This window comes from Anser brachyrhynchus, assembly GCF_964034855.1.
Source record: "Anser brachyrhynchus genome assembly, chromosome: 1".
NCBI lineage: Eukaryota > Metazoa > Chordata > Aves > Anseriformes > Anatidae > Anser > Anser brachyrhynchus.
Genome location: NC_137694.1, coordinates 46,117,702 through 46,136,863, shown reverse-complemented (window position 1 = coordinate 46,136,863; position 19,162 = coordinate 46,117,702). Strand labels below are relative to the sequence as shown.

The 19,162-nt window shown below is 35.1% G+C and overlaps 1 protein-coding gene across 5 annotated transcripts in view; it reads right to left on the bottom strand.

Annotated features, from left to right (window-relative positions):
• Positions 1 to 19,162, bottom strand: part of ANKS1B (ankyrin repeat and sterile alpha motif domain containing 1B) — a 441,985-nt gene that overhangs the window by 378,723 nt on the left and 44,100 nt on the right. For all 5 annotated transcript variants that reach the window (XM_080595951.1, XM_080595956.1, XM_080595957.1 and 2 more), the window contains exons 2-3: positions 12,525 to 12,605; positions 8,763 to 8,919 (exon numbers count right to left, since the gene is read on the bottom strand). In XM_080595951.1, the coding sequence (XP_080452077.1) occupies positions 8,763 to 8,919; positions 12,525 to 12,605 (238 nt within the window). The remainder of the gene's footprint in view (positions 1 to 8,762; positions 8,920 to 12,524; positions 12,606 to 19,162) is intronic.

The following is a 19,162-nucleotide window of genomic DNA, read 5'->3' as shown; positions in this document are numbered from 1 at the left end:
GACAATTCTAAATCAGGTGTAACCTTTAAGGTACTTTTTGTCCTTGTATCTCTGAAATAGCTTATTATTTAAAAAATAAAAATAAAAAATTTGGAAGACATGAAAAATTATTCCTGAAGAATTTCATGATAATTTAGTACTATTGCCTACATTTTCAAGCCCAAACATAAACAGTTGTTCCTCAAGTACAGAAAGTTTGTGAGTTAACACTCATTAGAGTGAGAAAATAACCTGATATGAAAATGAGTCTGCATGCAAGTTAACATTATGTGATTAGATCTTCAAATCTGGTATCCAAAGACTAAATACTGCACATAGTACTGAAGAAATAGACTAGAATTCTGTTCGAAATTTCAGATATTGATTTCATGTTAGAAACTACAGAACAGCTGTTAAGACAAAAAGCAGAGACCTGAGGATCAGAGCAAACTAAGAGATACAAAATGTAAGACCAATGTAAGAAAAATAGACCATTATTATGAAAAATAGAACAAAACAGAAGTCCTTAATATTCATAATAATATTTTAACCAAATAGTTATTCCTATAGCCCAAAGGGCCTCTTTCAGAACTAAAGAAGGTACCTTATAATTCATCGCTTACATGGGTCTCTTCATGGGCATGGTCTTGGCATTTTCTAGCCTTTCTCTGAATCTGTTCTCTTCCATATACAACCAGAACTTAGACTTCTGTTGCTCCAAAATTGAATAGTGCCTTCAAAACATTGTGTCTGGTCAGTATTGCTGGCTGTATTACATAATTGAGCTAAGAATGCATGCCACCACAAAATCTAGATCGTATTTTAAGGTCTATTAATTAGAGGACAGATTAGCAAATCCATTGTACACAAAATTATTATAGATTGCCTGTCTGATAGTGAAAAGGTACAGGAGATATCCAGGAAATGAATGTCTCCTATGAATATTATATAGGTCCTCGTAAAGCCAGTAAAAAACAATAGGCATATGCAAGACTTTGATTGCACAGTTCTGTAGTTCCTTATTTTTGCCAAGCACATTTTAAAGCTTTTGAAGTCCATGCAAGTATTGTACAAGCAATAATAACTATCAGATAGTGATTTTACAGACCTTTCCAGAGAATGCTCAACATCTTTATTATCTGAACATTTTGACGATGAACTTTAAAAGGCAGACTTCCCTAAATCACCAAGCCATTTCTTTGTCACATAACCCCACGTAGTTATCAAGCAAGACTTTTTTTTTTTTATGAAAACTTTTGTGGTACTGCCTCCATTATGAAAGAAGAATTTAAGTTACATAGGATGGAGCACTGGGAAAGTTTGAAAAAATCTGTATGTATAAGGAAATTTGCTCAATAGTCTAATAGAGATAAAATGATACAAAAATAAGGCTTCAATGATTAAATAATTACATAGAGAAAAAATATAGAAATAATATATTCAAGATAGAAAAAGAAATGATCTCAGAATGGTCTGTCTTCATCTATTATAGCAGGTAGGCTGTTTGCCTGAGAAGTTCCACCACTATATGTTAATTTTTTTTAAAAAAAAAAAAGTTTGCCTGTTTAATTCGACAAGTAGCATGTCATTGTAACCAATTACAATGGGAATTACAGTGCTTTCCTGGATGTCTAGGTCAAGGGTTGAGCGATTTTACAACAGCAACTCTAAACAGAGCCAAGAATGACAAAAGCTCTTGGGAACAACATTGTGACGTCATTGTCCATTCCCTTTGAGGAATGAAACAGTTTTTACATGGTACACAGATTTATACAGTTTATGTGGAAAAATAACTAATGGCATCCTTCTTACCATATGTCAGTACTGGACCTATCTAATTTGAAAATCAGATGGTTTACAGTTGTTTACAACAGAAATGTAATATAATGACAAGTATTTTACTTAAACTAGATATCAGTTTTAAGAGGAGAAATACCCATATATAACCTAGTTGGACTTGGACATTTCCCTCTCCCTGTAGTACTACTATATTTCTTTACACTTCTCTTTAAATCTACCAAAAAAAAAGAATAGTACAGAGATACAGAAATTCTTTACTGCATGATACTCAGATCCATTACTACTTTTCCTTTCTCAGTGCAGTTTAAGCCTCTGTATTCTAATTCCTAATAAACATGTTCAAATGAACATCTTTATTAAAAGATAAATAATGAAAAAAATTGAATCTATATTGTTCTTATATGGATAAGAATAATTTGGAGAATACTTGGATCTAGATAGACTTTTTGAAAAAGATAATTCTCATAAAAGTTGTTGGCATAATTTCTAATTGAATTTCTATGGAAATATGCCTTTACTTAATAAAAAAAATATTTTTATTATTAAAAAAATAAAATGTTTAAAGTTACTGTGTAATTTAGTTGATTATTTTAAACAAAAGTCTTCTTCAAATTTATTGCTGCAAATGGATCAAATCAGTTCAATTGCATCTGAACTTAAAAAAAAAAAAATCTAAAACAAGTATAATAATAGTTGCAAGGGAAATTCCAGAGTTCATGTGCATATTCTCCAATTTAAATTGGGGAAAAAATATCAAATGTAGAACATGAAAATGATCGCTTTTTTTCAGGTACCTTTGGAACTGAATTTATATTTCTGGAAGTCACTGATGTGTCATTAAGAAAAGCATGTGATGCCTATATTTTATCCTGATGTTTTGGGCAAGTCAGTAAATATATAGATGTTAGGCATTTACAGACGGAACTGAGCTTGGCAAGGGATGCAAAGAATAACAAGGGATTCTATAGGTACATTGACCAGAAAAGAAAGGCTAAGGAGAGCGTACCCCCTCTGAAATACAAGGAGGGAGAACTGGTAACGACAGACATGGAGAAGGCTGAGGTACTCAACAACTTCTTTGCCTCAGTCTTTACTGGCAGTCTGGCTTTCCGTGTCTTTCATTTTCCTGAACCTGTAGTTGTGGGCTGGGGCAGCGAAGATCCTCCCACTGTAAGCAAAGAGCAAGTTCAAGACCACCTGATGAAACTGAACTGGTACAAGTCTGTGGGGTCTGATGCCATACTTCCCAGGGTCCTGAAATAGCTGGCTGATGGAGTTGCCAAGCAACACTACGTCATATTTGAAAAGTCCTGGCAATCAGGTGAAGTCCCTGGTGACTGGAAAAGGGGAAACACCACTTCCATATTTATATAGAGTAGAAAGGAGGAGCCAGGGAACTACAGACTGCTGAGCCTCACCTCTGTGCCTAGAAAGATCACAGAACAGATCCTCCTCGAAGCAATGTCAAGGTACATGCAAGAAAAAGAGGTGATCCAAGACAGCCAGAATGGCTTCACCAAGGGCAAATCATGCCTGACGAATCTGGTGGCCTTCTATCATGGTGTGACTGCATCAGTTGAAAAGGGAAAACCAACCGAAGTCATCCACCTGGACTTCTGAAAGGCCTTTGACATGGTCCCACTTGACATTCTGATCTCCAAATTTGACCGATATGGATTTGAAGGGTGGACCATTCAATGGATAAGGAATTGGCTTGCAGGTCACACCCAGCAAGTGATAGCCAATGGCTCTTTGTCCAGGTGGAGGCCAGTGACAAGTGGTGTCCCTCAGAGATCTGTCTTGGGACCGTTGTAGTCTAATATCTTTATCAACATAGACAATGGGATCAAGTGTATTGTCAGCAAGTTTGCAGATGACACCAAGCTGATTGGTGCGGTTGATACAACAGAAAGAAGGCATGCCATAGAAAGGGACCTGGACAAGCTAGAAAAGTGGGCCCATGTGAACCTAATGAGGTTCAACAAGTCCAAGGGCAAGGTGCTGCACCTGGGTTGCTGCAATCCCAGACATGAGTACAGACTGGGAGAAGAACGCACTGAGAGTAGCCCAGCAGAGGACTTGGGGGTTCTGGTGGACAAAAAGCTCAACATGAGCCAGCAGCGTGCACTTGCAGCCCAGAAGGCCAACTGAATCCTGGGCTGCATCAACAGATGTGTGGCCAGCAGGTCAAGGGAGATGATTGTCCCCCTCTGCTCTGCCCTTGTGAGGCCCCACTTGGAGTGCTGCATCCAGATCTGAGGCCCCCAGCACAAGAAGGATGTGGATCTGTTAGAGTGGGTCCAGAGGAAGGTCATGAAGTTGATCAGAGGGCTAGAGCACCTCTCCTACAAAGAAAAGCTGAGAGAACTGGGGGTGTTCAGCCTGAAGAAGAGAAGGCTTTTCAATACTTAAACAGGACTTATAAAAAAGATGGAGAGTGACTTTTTGCTCAGGCAAACAATGATAGAACAAGGGGGGATGGTTTTAAACTAAAAGACAGGAGATTCAGATTGAGTGTTAGGAGGAAGTTCATCACTCAGAGGGTGGTGAGGCACTGGCACGGGTTGCCCAGAGAAGCTGTGGATGCCCCATCCCTGGAGGTGTTCAAGATCAGGTTGGATGAGGCCCTGATCTAGTGGGTGGCATCATTGCCCATGGCAGGGGGGTTGGAACTAGATGATCTTTAAGGTCACTTCCAACCCAAGCCATTCTGTGATTTAAATATTATTAATGCATCCTGTACTCTTTTCCTTCACGTTTCAGAAGAAATGTCAAACAGCATTAAGGAAATCTGAGTGTTCTTTATGACTATTACAATTTGACACACTGAAAAAATCCACAGTGCATTAAATATGTAAATGTAAGTAAAATATGTGCTATGTTCAGAAAGAAAAAGAGGAATATTCACAAAACAGAGAACACCACCTAGAAATTTCACAAGCATTTATATTTTTTCTTGTAAATGTTTTAGTATTCACATTTTCCCAATATATATTTAAAATATATTTTGAACTTTATATTTCTTCCTGATGTGATTCATTTTTTGCATGAGATTATGTTCATTCTTTCCTATGTTTATATTGAACACTGCATATTGAGCTATATGTAACTGTTATTATTAACTTTTGTGTATAATAGGATTTCTTATCAGTTACATTAATTTTGTGATAAGAGTTGCCAAAATAAATGTTTGTACTACCAAGATGTCTTTACATAAACAAACATGTAAGTAGTTGGAGTCTTAACAGCACACATTTTTATTACATTTGGTATTCATTTACTGACAAATTTTGATCTCTTACTACCTCCTTAATCTTCATACACTCCATAATTTACCTATTTTCAGGTCTTCATCGATGAAGCTTGAGACATTATTTGTCATTTCACCACATTTTGAAATTTAAAACATACATCATTTGGTTTACATGTGTCAACTAAGATTGTTGTATTAAACAGTTTTGGAATTATTCTTGCATATTTGTTATGCTATAACTATCTTCTATATGTAGAATTACCAGCCTACATTCCACCACCCCCATGAAATAATTATCATTTAACTGTAAGACTCTTTACTTTTTTTTTTTTTTTCTTAACTTTATGTGAGAGGAACAGTAGGGGGCATTCAGAGCTTTAGATGCTGGATATGATCCTATGATATTAGTTAACTGCATTATAAATGTGTAGAGAGCAGTTCAATTAATTTACAGTATACCATATTAAATCCATTAATAAATTTAATATACATTTATGCATCATAAGCTTCTCATTTACTTCTTTGTTGAGTTATTCAATCTTACTCTCATTTAAGTGTTTAGAAGTACTTATTTCACATGGAATTTTAATAAAAAAATTAAAAGCAAAGACGTACTATATATTAACTGCAACAGTTTGTTTTTTTTTAATGAATAAATTTATTTCCTTAAGCTGAAAGCACATAAATTCTTAATCTGATCCTCACAAAAAATAATAATAGTAATAAAGTCTGACTTGAATACATTATTTGCTGTAGTGAAAAGTATCAGGAAAGTATCACGATAAAATGGTTGTCCTTATCCCAAGGGGAAGGGGAAGGGGAAGGGGAAGGGGAAAGGAGGGGAAAGGAGGGGAGGGGAGGGAAGGGGAAGGGAGGGGAGGGGAGGGGAGGGGAGGGGAGGGGAGGGGAGGGGAGGGGAGGGGAGGGGAGGGGAGGGGAGGGGAGGGGAGGGGAGGGAAGGGAAGGGAAGGGAAGGGAAGGGAAGGGAAGGGAAGGGAAGGGAAGGGAAGGGAAGGGAAGGGAAGGGAAGGGAAGGGAAGGGAAGGGAAGGGAAGGGAAGGGAAGGGAAGGGAAGGGAAGGGAAGGGAAGGGAAGGGAAGGGAAGGGAAGGGAAGGGAAGGGAAGGGAAGGGAAGGGAAGGGAAGGGAAGGGAAGGGAAGGGAAGGGAAGGGAAGGGAAGGGAAGGGAAGGGAAGGGAAGGGAAGGGAAGGGAAGGGAAGGGAAGGGAAGGGAAGGGAAGGGAAGGGAAGGGAAGGGAAGGGAAGGGAAGGGAAGGGAAGGGAAGGGAAGGGAAGGGAAGGGAAGGGAAGGGAAGGGAAGGGAAGGGAAGGGAAGGGAAGGGAAGGATGTTTTTATAAACTGTGCTTCAGCTGCACAGATTTAAGAACTGCTATGGCTGCTGTGAGAAGCTACATGCCTTATTGACCCTATTAGCAAATAAGCAAAAACTTTAGAAACATACAGACTCAAGAATGCAAAACACACGTATTCAGATGAGGATGACACTCTGGTGTTACTTGAAGATGTATGGGTGGAGTTGGCTTCATATGAATATGGCATTCCCCTCATTCTGTGATGTGGATAATATTCTCCTGTGTGGAGTGCTGTCTAGCAGGGTAACGTCTAGGTGCTAGCAAAGTGGTCCACTGCTAAAGCTAGCCATTGTCTGGAGCAGAACACCAGGGGATTTATAAAGTTAGAACTGTGTATGGGTGAGTTTAACTTCAAAGTTTAATATGATTGAGACTTCTTTAAGGGTCCAATTCCTGTAAGAATTGCTCACACATTTTCCATTATGAAATTTTTGAGTAAAATGGACAATCAGCAGGGGATCTGAACACCAGACCTTTCTTCAGTCTATGGAGTATAGAACCAGGTATATCTCTGCTTATTTGCTCCAGTAATCAAACCAGAGAAACTGGACCCCACACATAATCAAGCTCAAAAATATTGTAAAAATTTGGATGTGTGGGGGATTGGGAAGAAACAGGTTTGAATTTACATTTCTCTTTCTGATCTTAATGAAATGTTTTTCAGCATCCCTCTCTCTGAAGTTCCTGCATAGCTTCCAGGTTTCTGTCAGTAGAACATAAGGAATTTCTTCAAGCAAATGGATAACATGCAACCAGAAAGTTGCTTATTTCTAGTTTGCCACAGAAATAAAATAGAAGAAAACCTTCACATTGACAAATGATAATCCTGTAATTCAACAGGCTCCATCCTGCATGCAACACCTGATGAGAATTAGGAGCTCACAGAAACTACTAATCTACAAATCAAACCACAGAATGACAAGTTTTGTTTCTTGTACTTTTTCTTGGATGAGCCAGGATTTCCCAGAAATCTTATAATATTATAGGATTTCCCAGAAGTCTGTCACATCAGTGGATTTTATTAGTTTATATTCCTTTATTTCCTCCACTAATACTTCATATTCAAATCATAATTATTGTATGGATTCCAATGGCTAAGTGTATAACCTCACATATCAAATAGATTATTCAAGGGATGGCATCTCCCATTGATTTGGTTTGATATTTAGGTCCTCAATATTTTTCTTTCTTTCAGTTTGCTTTCCTGACACATTAATTTAGACACTGTGGGTGCCTTTCATTTGTCAGATTGTACTTTGCTATTTGAGATGCTCTAGGATATCCTACCTGGAGTCCAGCAGCCACTCCACAGGGACATGGAAATTGTGAGCTTCTTCTGCCACCGTACCTTCCAACCTCTGCAGACATCTCAGCTGCTGCAAGGTCTTAGAAGGTACTGGATTTCTGTGTTAGGGCAAATTAATCCTGCCTTTACTTTAGTCACCAGAATAACCCTGTTGACTCCTCTGATTACACTGACTAGACCTCTCTGGAATATAACAGTACACAAACAGGACATGTAAACACTAAGAGGTAGATCTGAATCTGGAGCTGACTCCCACCTTTGTATTCTGATAACCTTTTGATTACACTGTGAAATTCAATAACTTATGGTTAGTACTCATATTTAAAAGTCCACCTCCAGTCCTCAAGCAGTTCAGCTGATTATAGATGGCATCAGATCTCCTATTTCTGAATATTAATCCTACAAATAGACCTTATAAGTGTATACAGAATGAAAACAGAAGGTGTGCCATATGCTTGACAACAGAATGCAATGTATTTATCCTGCCCTTACCCACATTAATACTCTCATCATTTTTCCTAATATTTATATGTCTTTTCTGCTGTACATGCCAGGCAAATTAATCCATTTCTTTTTGGATATGTGTGTATATGTACACACATATGAACACACGTAGTTCATGTGGTTTGTCATTTATCTCTGCATATCAGTACATTTACAGTGCACTCAAAAAATACCAACAATATTAATCTTATCACAAAGTTTTTTTGTGAATTTGATATCTAATAAAGTAAAAAAAAAAAAAAAGGTAGCATTAATGCAAATTTACATTAATATTTCCAATGCATTAGGTATAGTATGTCTTCATGTGATTTTTCGGAAACAAGCAGAAAGATTTTTCATACTCTTTAAATCTAGTATTTTTAGGTCAGTGTCCAACTAGAATCTGGTATGCATATTTTGGAAGATCTTAGTCTTGGAGAAGGAGTTACTGGAATGATGGAAAACAGATTATTATTATTTTTTTCAATTTGGCTATAAATTTGCCAGACCTAAAGAGTATGTGCGGCTCTATTCTGATGATGTACACAAATATTTTTAATCACTTCACCTGTTCATTCACTCTGGAGTGTGATGGCCCATGATGGATGAGAATCTTCACAATGTCTACATCTCCTCTCCAGGCAGCCAAGTGAATAGGAAAATAACCTTTATTATCTGCCACATTAGTTGATGCTTCATACTGAAGTAATTTGAGAACTATATCCCTGGAAAACAGGAAGTAAATCTAAAAATTGATGGGAAGCTTATTTTGTTAAGCTTTACATGAACATACATATTACCAAAATTTTTACCCTGAATAACAGAAAAAAAAAAAAAGGTTATTGAAGTAAAACAGTTATAAAAATGAAGACCAATCATTTCTAAATATTAAATAGACAGGAAAATATAGCCAAAATGTGCAGCCTATGTTATGACTATAAATGAAACACTTGACTACAAATGAAGATTGTAGTAATACATGAAGGTAAATCCCAAGACAGTTGTTCTCCCAACCTTGATGGAACCTTATTTAATTGCCTATTGTGGATAAAATGTGGCAAAGAAGAGTGAATATATACAGGTCAAAAGGAAACCCCAATTGTCTCCAAAAGAAGTCATAGAGATATTGGAGTCATCTCATCTAAGCCTTGAGGGAGACTTTAAACTGAATTTTGCTTCTCCCTGGTAAGGTCGAATAGCATGAAAACAGCTAAGAAAGAGTAGCTCCACTAAGAAAGACTTTTGCTACATGGAAAGTTCCAGAAAAGTGACTCCTCAGAGAGACTTCTTAGTGCAAATAAGGTTTGAAAGCCTTCTCACGTCACAATAGTTGGTCTTGCAGTAGGTAGTCTAGTAGGTAGTCTAGTAGGTAGTCTAATGCAGGTTAGAGCTACAAAGTAGTTTGAAAGGGACACAAATCAAAAGAAACTGAAATTGAAATACTTTGGGGAAAAACAAACACAAAACAAACAAAACAATGCTCCACAATTTATAGATGTCGATGTACAGAAACAATTGGGAGAAGTAGTTCAGAATTTTCTTCAGTCATGTAATTCTGATCCACAATATCTAATTGGTTTAAAGAAACGCATAAACATGTACACATTTTTACCAGAAAAAGCTTCCTGGATCTGGAAGAGAATTTCAAGTCAAATACAGTAAAAATATGATAAGCTGTGCCCCAGCAGAGTTGATTGAATATTGGACACTTACTTGGAATGTGAAAACTTAGACTTCAGTCCCCTGTTGTCAAGTTACAAAATATTACACATTCTTCAACCTTCAGGAATGCCCTGACCTATCACACTTTTCTAGGGTGGGTCTTTTTCGGTGCTCCATAGGAACTTTCTGATCTAAGTTTGAGAGAGCGAAATACTGAGAGTCCTTAGCCCAGTACAATTACTGGGCTAAGTAAAATTACTTAGGGGAGACTGAGATTCAAATCCCTGCCCCAGATATGATTTAATTACCTATATAAAGCAGAGTAGCTTCAATAGGAAAGAGAACCATCCCAGAATAACCAATGAGGAGGGAATTCATTGCGTACAATGATCAAACAGGCACTTGAAGCCTGGTGTCCAAGTGTCCCAGCCACAAATAGCTGCTTAGGTCACTGAGTCTTATGCTCTCACTTTTGATGAAAAACTCTGAAATAGATGAAGTTCATCTTAGTGTAAAGAGTGAAAAATTAAAACCCCAGAAGAAGAACCTTTCTTATTCAGGAAGGCTCCAGTCAAAATATTGTACCCACTATTGATTTTGAATATGAAGTTTCTATTCTGAAACAGAGAGTAGAGCTATTTGTTATCTGTGATGACTAATGAAATTAGAGATACAAGGTGTCTGTCCAATTCTGTTGCTGACAATGCTACCATTGTAGGGGGGTCAGTATGATGAGCTGGACAGGAGGTCCTGAACCATAATGATTTATCATGAAATACATCATAATGTATTTCAATTTACTTTAATATACCAAACTATAAATATGGTTTCAGGAAGTGCATCCAGTGACCATTATGATCTTTCCAAAAACTGCAGTTTTATCTACTGCTGTACACAAGTCCACATCTTGAAGTTCTTTCAGACTTCAGCAGAAGTTTGGCCAACATTGTGACTGAAAATACAATTTGGCTTTTGAATGCTTCAGAATTTCATTGTTTATATTGGTAGGATTCACTTGAAATATGCAATAAATTCAGCTTTATACCACAATATTTTTACTTTGCTGGGTAACTATTGGTTTATACTCAGTATTAAATATCATAAAAACAGTTCTAGTTTGTTTAAAAAATGAGAAAATTTTGCAAGCTAGGGCTTTGGCTTTTGACAATCAGAAATATGCAATTGCAGGGGAAACAATCCATAAACAAGAGAAAATTAATTTTCCCTTTTTTAATAATGACAGAGTTTAATATTTCATATTAAACTTAGAACTAATTCCAGGGAGTTAAAATATGCTGATGGGTGATTCTAAATCTTGCTACAGAATTGAAATTTTGGAAAATATATAATATCTAGTTTAATAGTATTTTAACATTATTTATTTATTCAGAAATAGTATATCATATTTTCACCAAAACATTAATCTGGTCTGCAGAAAATATGCAGGTCTCTAGAATATAATTAAATAGTATCCTAAAGGTGTTTTTGTTGTTGTTTTTGTTGTGTGTTTTTTTTTTAAGCAAGAATGCAAAAATTGTGAAATAAATGAACTAAATGAACTTAAAGATTCATGTTATCTTACAGACAGTCCAAAATCACTTTACAGTTACTGAAAATCACTCTCAATTTCAGTTGTGTTTTGACCAGTTCCTTATCTCCCACAGCGGAATAATCTAAAGCCTTATGTCAAAATTTCCTTAAGTGAAAATTCAGACAGTGTTAACAACCTCGGTTTACAAACAGGACAGCTGGACTGCATTAATTAGGGCAGCTCTTACCTTGGTGATAGTGAGGTCCATCCCACTGGAACGTTATAGACCTTGAAAATCTTTCTTTCTTGGTTTGTCTTAATAACATGCAGTTGTCAGCATAATACAATGGAGGTAACATGGAATAAGGGTCAACTTGTAATAACAGGAGCTACACGCAACAAATTTCAAGGTGTAAAACCAGAATATGTAGCAAGTTTCCACAGCTGTTGTGGTTTTTGTTTGTTTGTTTGTTTGTTTTGTTTTGTTTTGTTTCAAACTGATACTTAAATTACTTAAAGAGTTCACCTGCATCGGTATGCCTGTGCAGTAGCACCCAGTGGGGATATTGCAGGTTTTCCCCAGGCCTGTAGAAGAATGCATATGGTAATGGTAAAAACTACAGAGTCCCATACAAGGTGATGGACAGTTTTTTTCTGTCTTCAAGTGCAAAACTACCAAGTGTTGTTTCAAACTAGTTTTACTTTGACAATGAATAACGTATATATTTTTTTCACAGTATCGTTTCCTTAAACATCCATTGTACTATATATACTATATATGTGTACGTCCACACACACAAGTATACTACATTTTCTGTTGCATTTTCCCCCTAGCTGAAAAACACTAGAGCCACCACTAGCAGAAATGATAAGAAACAAATCAAAAACAAGTAAGAATTTGGAAGACCTGGTATAGAATCAATAACTTCTGAAATGCATTTCCCATTTGTAATTACTACATGGTGATATCAATGATGGGGTCAAAAATTCTTATATTACTTAAATAATCTTATCACCAAGAGGATATAGTAAGTCTGAATTTCCCACTTTTCAATGAAAATTTCAGTGCTATGCTACATATATCAAAGTACAGAGTTAAATATAATTCTACGTAAGAACTAAACATGAGGTACTTACTTGTGTCCATTTAAAGCTGCATGATGTAAAGCAGTATAACCTGAACTGTCTGTGCAGTTTATATTTGGTCCACGCCAGATGCTGCAAATAAAGCACAATTTAAAGGTTTGGGTTTTGTTGTTGTTGTGGAGCTGGTTGTTGTTTTTTTTTTTTTTGGCAAGTAAAGAAATATCAGAAATTCTATGTATAACTCATCTAAAGACTACTGCAACAAGTGTGATTAGACTTTATAAGAGACAAATTATTTTAGAAAGACCTTAAAATAGCAAACGTCATGTTGATATCAATATAATTTATTTATAAAATTTATTTTACATATTCATCGTTATAGAAGTCATGAACTAAATGTAGGGCAGTTCTCAAAGACTAATAACTATTCTGTCATTTCAATTAGATCTGTTCTCCCAGTATTACTGTGGTTATTACTCTGAGGTTATAATCTGATTTTTCACTATTTTTTTCATGAGTATGTATTAATTGACTTTGGGCCAGTTAGTCTAGATTCATACAAAGATAAGACTAGTGAGAACCAATCATATTCTTTCAAGGGACACTAAATTAATATTTTGTTTGGTCTGATATTTTATTTCCCATTTTGAGAGTTATGTTTTGACATAAATTATACATATTAAATAAATTAATGAACAGTGTTTTATTTTTGTTATCTTTCCATATTTTACAACACTTTTTTACAGTTAGCTTTATTGTATGCCCCATTTCCCAACCTATTATGGACTGCTCACAAAACAATATAGGAGGTATTTTGTTTCAAAGAAGAAAATGTGACTGCTAATCTACCAAAAAAAAAAAATATATAGAAATTGGATACCAGAGGCAGATTGAGTACCTGCATTTCTTTTTTCTAACTGACTAAATTTTAAGTTGACAGTATCATTTGTGGAAGCAATTTTATACCTATTTTTCATTTAGTAACAGAGTTTTCAATCATTAGTATTACAACTTCCAGGATACATGATTATAAATCTTGAATTATAGTCTGTTTTCCTCAGCTTGTAATATACTGTTAACCAGTCATTGGCAAGCAATATATTCCTATTACTTCATACTTTAGAATTAAATGCTGCAGTTTAAAGAAAATAATCTGAAGCTAATAAGGAAAAAGATTTTTTTTCATGTTGTCATTTTTCATGATCTACATCAATAAAATGACGTGCTATGACATGCTTTTTTTAAATTCTGTACTACTGAATCTGTGTTTTATTACTGATGGAATGCTTGTTTCACAGAATGATCCCTACTTCATTACTAAGTATCATGATTAAATAGCTCATAAATTGCAACAGTTGTTTTCCCATAAATACTACATGCACACAGAATTATTTGTGTGATAAACTGTGTTCTGTAATTCTACTAAGTGAATGTAATTCTACATAATTCTGGGTACCTCACCTCTCCCTGCAATTTCACTTCTTGGAAAAACAGGACTAAAACATTTCTTTGAGCACAAAGAAAAAAAAAAAGGCGTTTTTTTTTTTTTTAACCTTCTCAGAAGTATATAGATGTTCTTTTCTAGTGATGGCAACTTCCAGCTGTAAAAGACACTGTAATTTTTTCCAATTATTTTTTTTTTAATTTCTTGAAATAGAAAAAAATGAGTCCTTGAAATGATAGGTCTTCCATAATAGACAGATGTTATTTATATGGCAAAGACAGGTAGACCTCATATACTGGAAGGAAAGAAATCCCTATCTATTGATATTTTATAACCTCTTTTATAGTTTTGCATAATACGTTATTAGTTATTTTCTTATGCATTGGATCCTACTTTCTTCCTTTTATTTGTACCAGTTCAGAGAAGAAAGAATCAGAAAATACAAAGTGGTATAGAAAGTCATACTTTAAATGTTAAAATAAATGTATAAACAATCAGAATACTAATTTACTTGGTTTTGCTTGCTTGCTTGCTTTGGTTTGGAGTTTTTAATATTTGTTTCCTGATTGTTTTCTCAAAATGCAGTTCATATATTATTCATGATGCATTTGGCCCTTCTTAAAACAAAACAAAACAAAACAAAAAACAGTTCTTTTCTGCCCTGATTTTCTCATTTAATTCAGGCATGCTTTAATGTGCTGTTTTTCTTCCTCACTATGGTTTTAGGAAATATTTTTCAATACTGAAACTATAGAGGATTTTTTTTCAAAACTGGTACTATATAAATGTATCTATATGAAGCTTTACAGGACACCCAGCTTGGGATACAAAGGAGAGTGAGTAAATGCTGATGATGCAGAGAGATGAGACAGGATGGAGAGACTAATCACTGTCACCTCCCAGAAACACATGTTCAAAATCAGAACTTGGTTATCAAACTAAAGGAATCAGGAGACATGAGCAGGACTCAGCTGCAGGCATCTCTTCCCTTGTGCAGGAATCCCCTCCTAGGAGATCTTGCATTGCTGTAGTGTTGCAACATTATTTCCTACAAAATGAATGCAAGTTCAGTAAATACAGTAGATATTTATGCTTCAATTACTGACAATCAAATTCAAATTGGACAGTTCATAAATAGAAATTCTTACCCCCCAAAACTACCAGATGTGGTGAATGGTTCATTTAAATATCTTCTCATGTAATCAGAATATAGCAGGACAAAAGTATAGTGGTATATCAGCTCTGTAGAAACCATCTGACTTTAAAGAAATGTGGGTTGGAGAAAGAGAGGAAGCCTAAAGACCCCTTCTTTGGCATCATACATATAATACATGATGAATTATCAAACATATCAATATATCTGTGTATTAAGACACTTAAATAGTTACTGTGAAACCAACACTAAGGAGAACCTGGAACAAAAAAAATTAAAATTCAACCTCCAGAAAACATGTTCAGTGACAGGAGATTAACTGTTCTTTAGATTTCCATTAATATAGAATGTTCTGAAAAATATGTTTCTACTATTTCTCTGATGCAGCCAACAAGCAAGCTTCTTCATTTTATGTACTTAGTAAGTTAGGGATTTTTTTTCCTACCTATATCACAAATTATGAAAATCTAAAATTCTTAATTAATTTTAAGAAATTAATCAAAACATTTTTGTGTGTGTGTGTAGCAACAAACAAACAATCAGTTTTCTGTGAATGATGAGTTAGAACTCCGAATTAAAACATGATCATCAATGATTTTTCTTCCATTATAACTTGCTGGAGTGAGGCTCAAAGAAACTATGTTATGCTACTTCAACTGCATTGCCAAAAGCAAAAAGGCCTTCTAATTACAGTTTGTTCTCACTGTGGACAAAGAATATTGACCTTTTGAACTGATGTCAAATATTAATTTGAAATACTATTTACTTAGTAAGAAAATTATTTTTTCTTTTTTACAAGCTGAAGATAATTGCATACAAAAAATTGCATTTCAAAAGTGATATGAAAATGACAGACTACTTAAGAAAAAGACGGTTGATTGATTTGTTTTTTTGCAATGCTCTTTGCCATGCTTTTTGCTATATGGAAAAAAAATAGTTGTGAAGTACTTGTTGTTACACACACATGAACACAAAAGAAAGGAAAAGTTAATTCACTTAAACTTCAGAACATAGTCACATTCCCTATCAACAGTACTAGAACATATGATTGTCTTTATATGATTGTTCTACCAAGACCAAAGGAAAATATTGTGGTAAAATTATAAGTCTTTAAAAGCTGAAGAGAGCTGTCCGATGACATCAGTGTCTGTCGACCCATTGGTTTCACTTAAAGTTTATCTGAAAACCAAGTGATAACACTCTCCCATTTCTTTCTTCTCTGAAATGATGTGGCAAGGAAGAGGATGACACTGCCTGGATGGAATCAGTTCCTCCAGAGAAAAATGACAGAGCGCAGTGTTCAAGCCTGCATATTTTGAGGTCTAATTCATGAGGGCTGAGAGAAGCCTAGCATAGGCCTAGACCTTGCCCCTTCCATTCCTCTCCCCACCCTTCCCAGGTTTTCAATATCTTTTGAAGCTGTTCCCAGAGACCCACTGCTTCTTCACAACTACAGAAGTAGTGAATCTCATCTTTCCAGGTCAGTTCTAGTGACGGGAAATACTAAGCTTCACCCTGTTCCCATTGATATCAGTGGTAAACACCAAGCAGCTCATGTAAGTCCAGATTCCTTATTTTTCATGTGTTCCATAGAATAAACATGGAATTATATATATGCGTATATATATAGGTATTTGTGTTACTCTGAGTCAAAATCTTCCAAAATTTGCATGTCTATTGTTGCATAATCTGACATAAATACATTGCCAAAAGATATACATTGCCAAAAGAGCATATAGCCAGGTTCCTGTACTAATTATTGCTCTGCCTACATTCAGATATATTTTCAGTCATGTAAACTGAGCTTATTCAATATATATGGACAATTTAAAGAGCAATTCTGAAAATGCAAATTTTTTACACAATATTATATATATCATCAGTTATTCAGACATAATTGCATTTTTACTTGCTATGAATCACAGCAAAATACTTCCCATTCTCTACTGTATGCACAAATAAATCAAATTGACAACCATGTTGCTCTAACCTCTTTAAAGTAATAATGTTATTTATCAAACACAGAAGTGCTTCTTTTTAGTAAATGTAATATTTTTTTCTTCCCACAGATTCTTCTTTGATGGGATCCAGTGTAATATAAGGTATATTAGCCTGTATAAAGAATATGTGTTCTTTTCTTGTATGGTTTTAACTATTGTTTACACTGCTTTGCTGTCTTTGAAGTACACTTTCAAATTACTTTGGCTTTCAAATTACCAATTGGCTTTAGTGACACTGAGCAAAACCCCTTTTAGAAATTCACACTTTAAAGCATAATAAATACAATAAGGTAGTCAGAAGCAGAGCCAAAACCAACCTCCCAAATGCATTCTAGGATTATTTATGGGCAAGCACAATTATTGGTGTAAACTGACAACAATAGATGATATCTTGAACATCTTAGATATTTTCAGTATTGAAAACTGCTTTTGCATGTATGAACTGAGAGTTAAAAAGATCAAAATGAAAATAATCAAAATGAGAAAATAAAAAAATAGTTTGAAAATAACTTTTACTTATTTCTACTTATTTAAAATTAATATTATTAACTAAATAAAAAGAGACTGGGTGAACCATTCTTTGAAACACTAATTTAACTTTTATAAGAAATTGTTCAAAATTTACTTTTGAAATGTAAACTGAAGTAGTTCTTAATTTATGGCTTTCATTTTAAAAAAAATCATTATAGAAATGAAATTCTGCCATAAGTAGAACAATTATTTTGGAAAAAAAAAAAAAAGTCATACTCGTGATAAGAAACCCAAAATAAAGCTGAAAGCCTGGCAAAGTAGTAATCTCTATTCCTTCAGTACAGAGAATTTTTCTTTTAGGCATATTGTAGTACATGAGAAGTCAGTACAATTGAGTAGCTACAATTTCTGTGAAAGTGTCAAATCAAATTTGTTGGAACACAATTAAAATACACATGGAGAGGTAATGTTTCTTGCATATAGAGGAAGGATAACTGTGAAAGTCAGGATGAAAGGGAGCTATATTCCTAATAACGTAACAAGGAATAGTGTGATTTCTTCCTGGGTAGGGATTAAGAGTAACCACACTTCAGACCAGGTCAGAATTTACTTATTGCTTGGTATATTAGAAGGAAACCTCCAACAACTGTATTTCATAAACCCTCTGAATCTCTCTCTCTTAATATTTCAGAATGGAAAGGGCAGAGAGACTATCCACTCAATTAACTTTTTTCTTTTTTTCTTTTTTTTTTTTAAGTTTATTATATATAATTCTGATTGTTTCACTGTGAAATGCATCTCAAACACATTTCATTTTTGAATGTGTGCATGTGCTTATCTTGTTTTGATTACTGATGTCTAGTTGTGTCAGTGTAAAAAATAAAGCAAAAATTTGTGGTCAAATAATTTATGGGATCAAGTATGTTATTCAAGTTGAGGCTCTGAAACAAATTATTGCATTTGTTTTCTTTAACTTTGATCTATTTACAGTTTGGGCCATAAATAGTTTAAGCCTGGAAAAACATGGAACTTCACTGAACCATGTTATTTCCATACTGATTCTGTTCAATTGATGTGATTTCTATTTAGTACCATAGAATCATTTAAGTTGACAAAGACCTTCAAGTCCAACTGTCAACCTGACCTAATGAGTCCCGCCACTAAACCATGTCCCTTAGTGCCACATCCACGTGTCTCTTAAATATTTCCACTAATGGGGACTCCATCACCACTCCCCTGGGCAGCCTGTTCCAATGTTTGAACACCCTCTGTGTGAATAAATTCTTCCTAATATCCAATCTAAAGCTCCCCTGGTGCCACTTAAGACCATTTCCTTGAGTCCTATCACTCGTCACCTAAGAAAAGAGACCAACACCCTCCTCTCTACAACCACCTTTCAAGTAGTTGTAGACAGTGATGAGGTCTCCCCTCAGACTCCTTTACTCCAAACTAAACAACCCTAGTTCCCTCAGTTGCTCCTCACATCTTTCTCAGTCCCTCCAACAGCTTCATTCTTTTCAGCACATCTACCTGTTTCTAACTATGATGAGTTCTATTACATTTTGTAACACATTTACATATTAGTATGATATTAAATATCATAGAGGTTGGATATCCTATT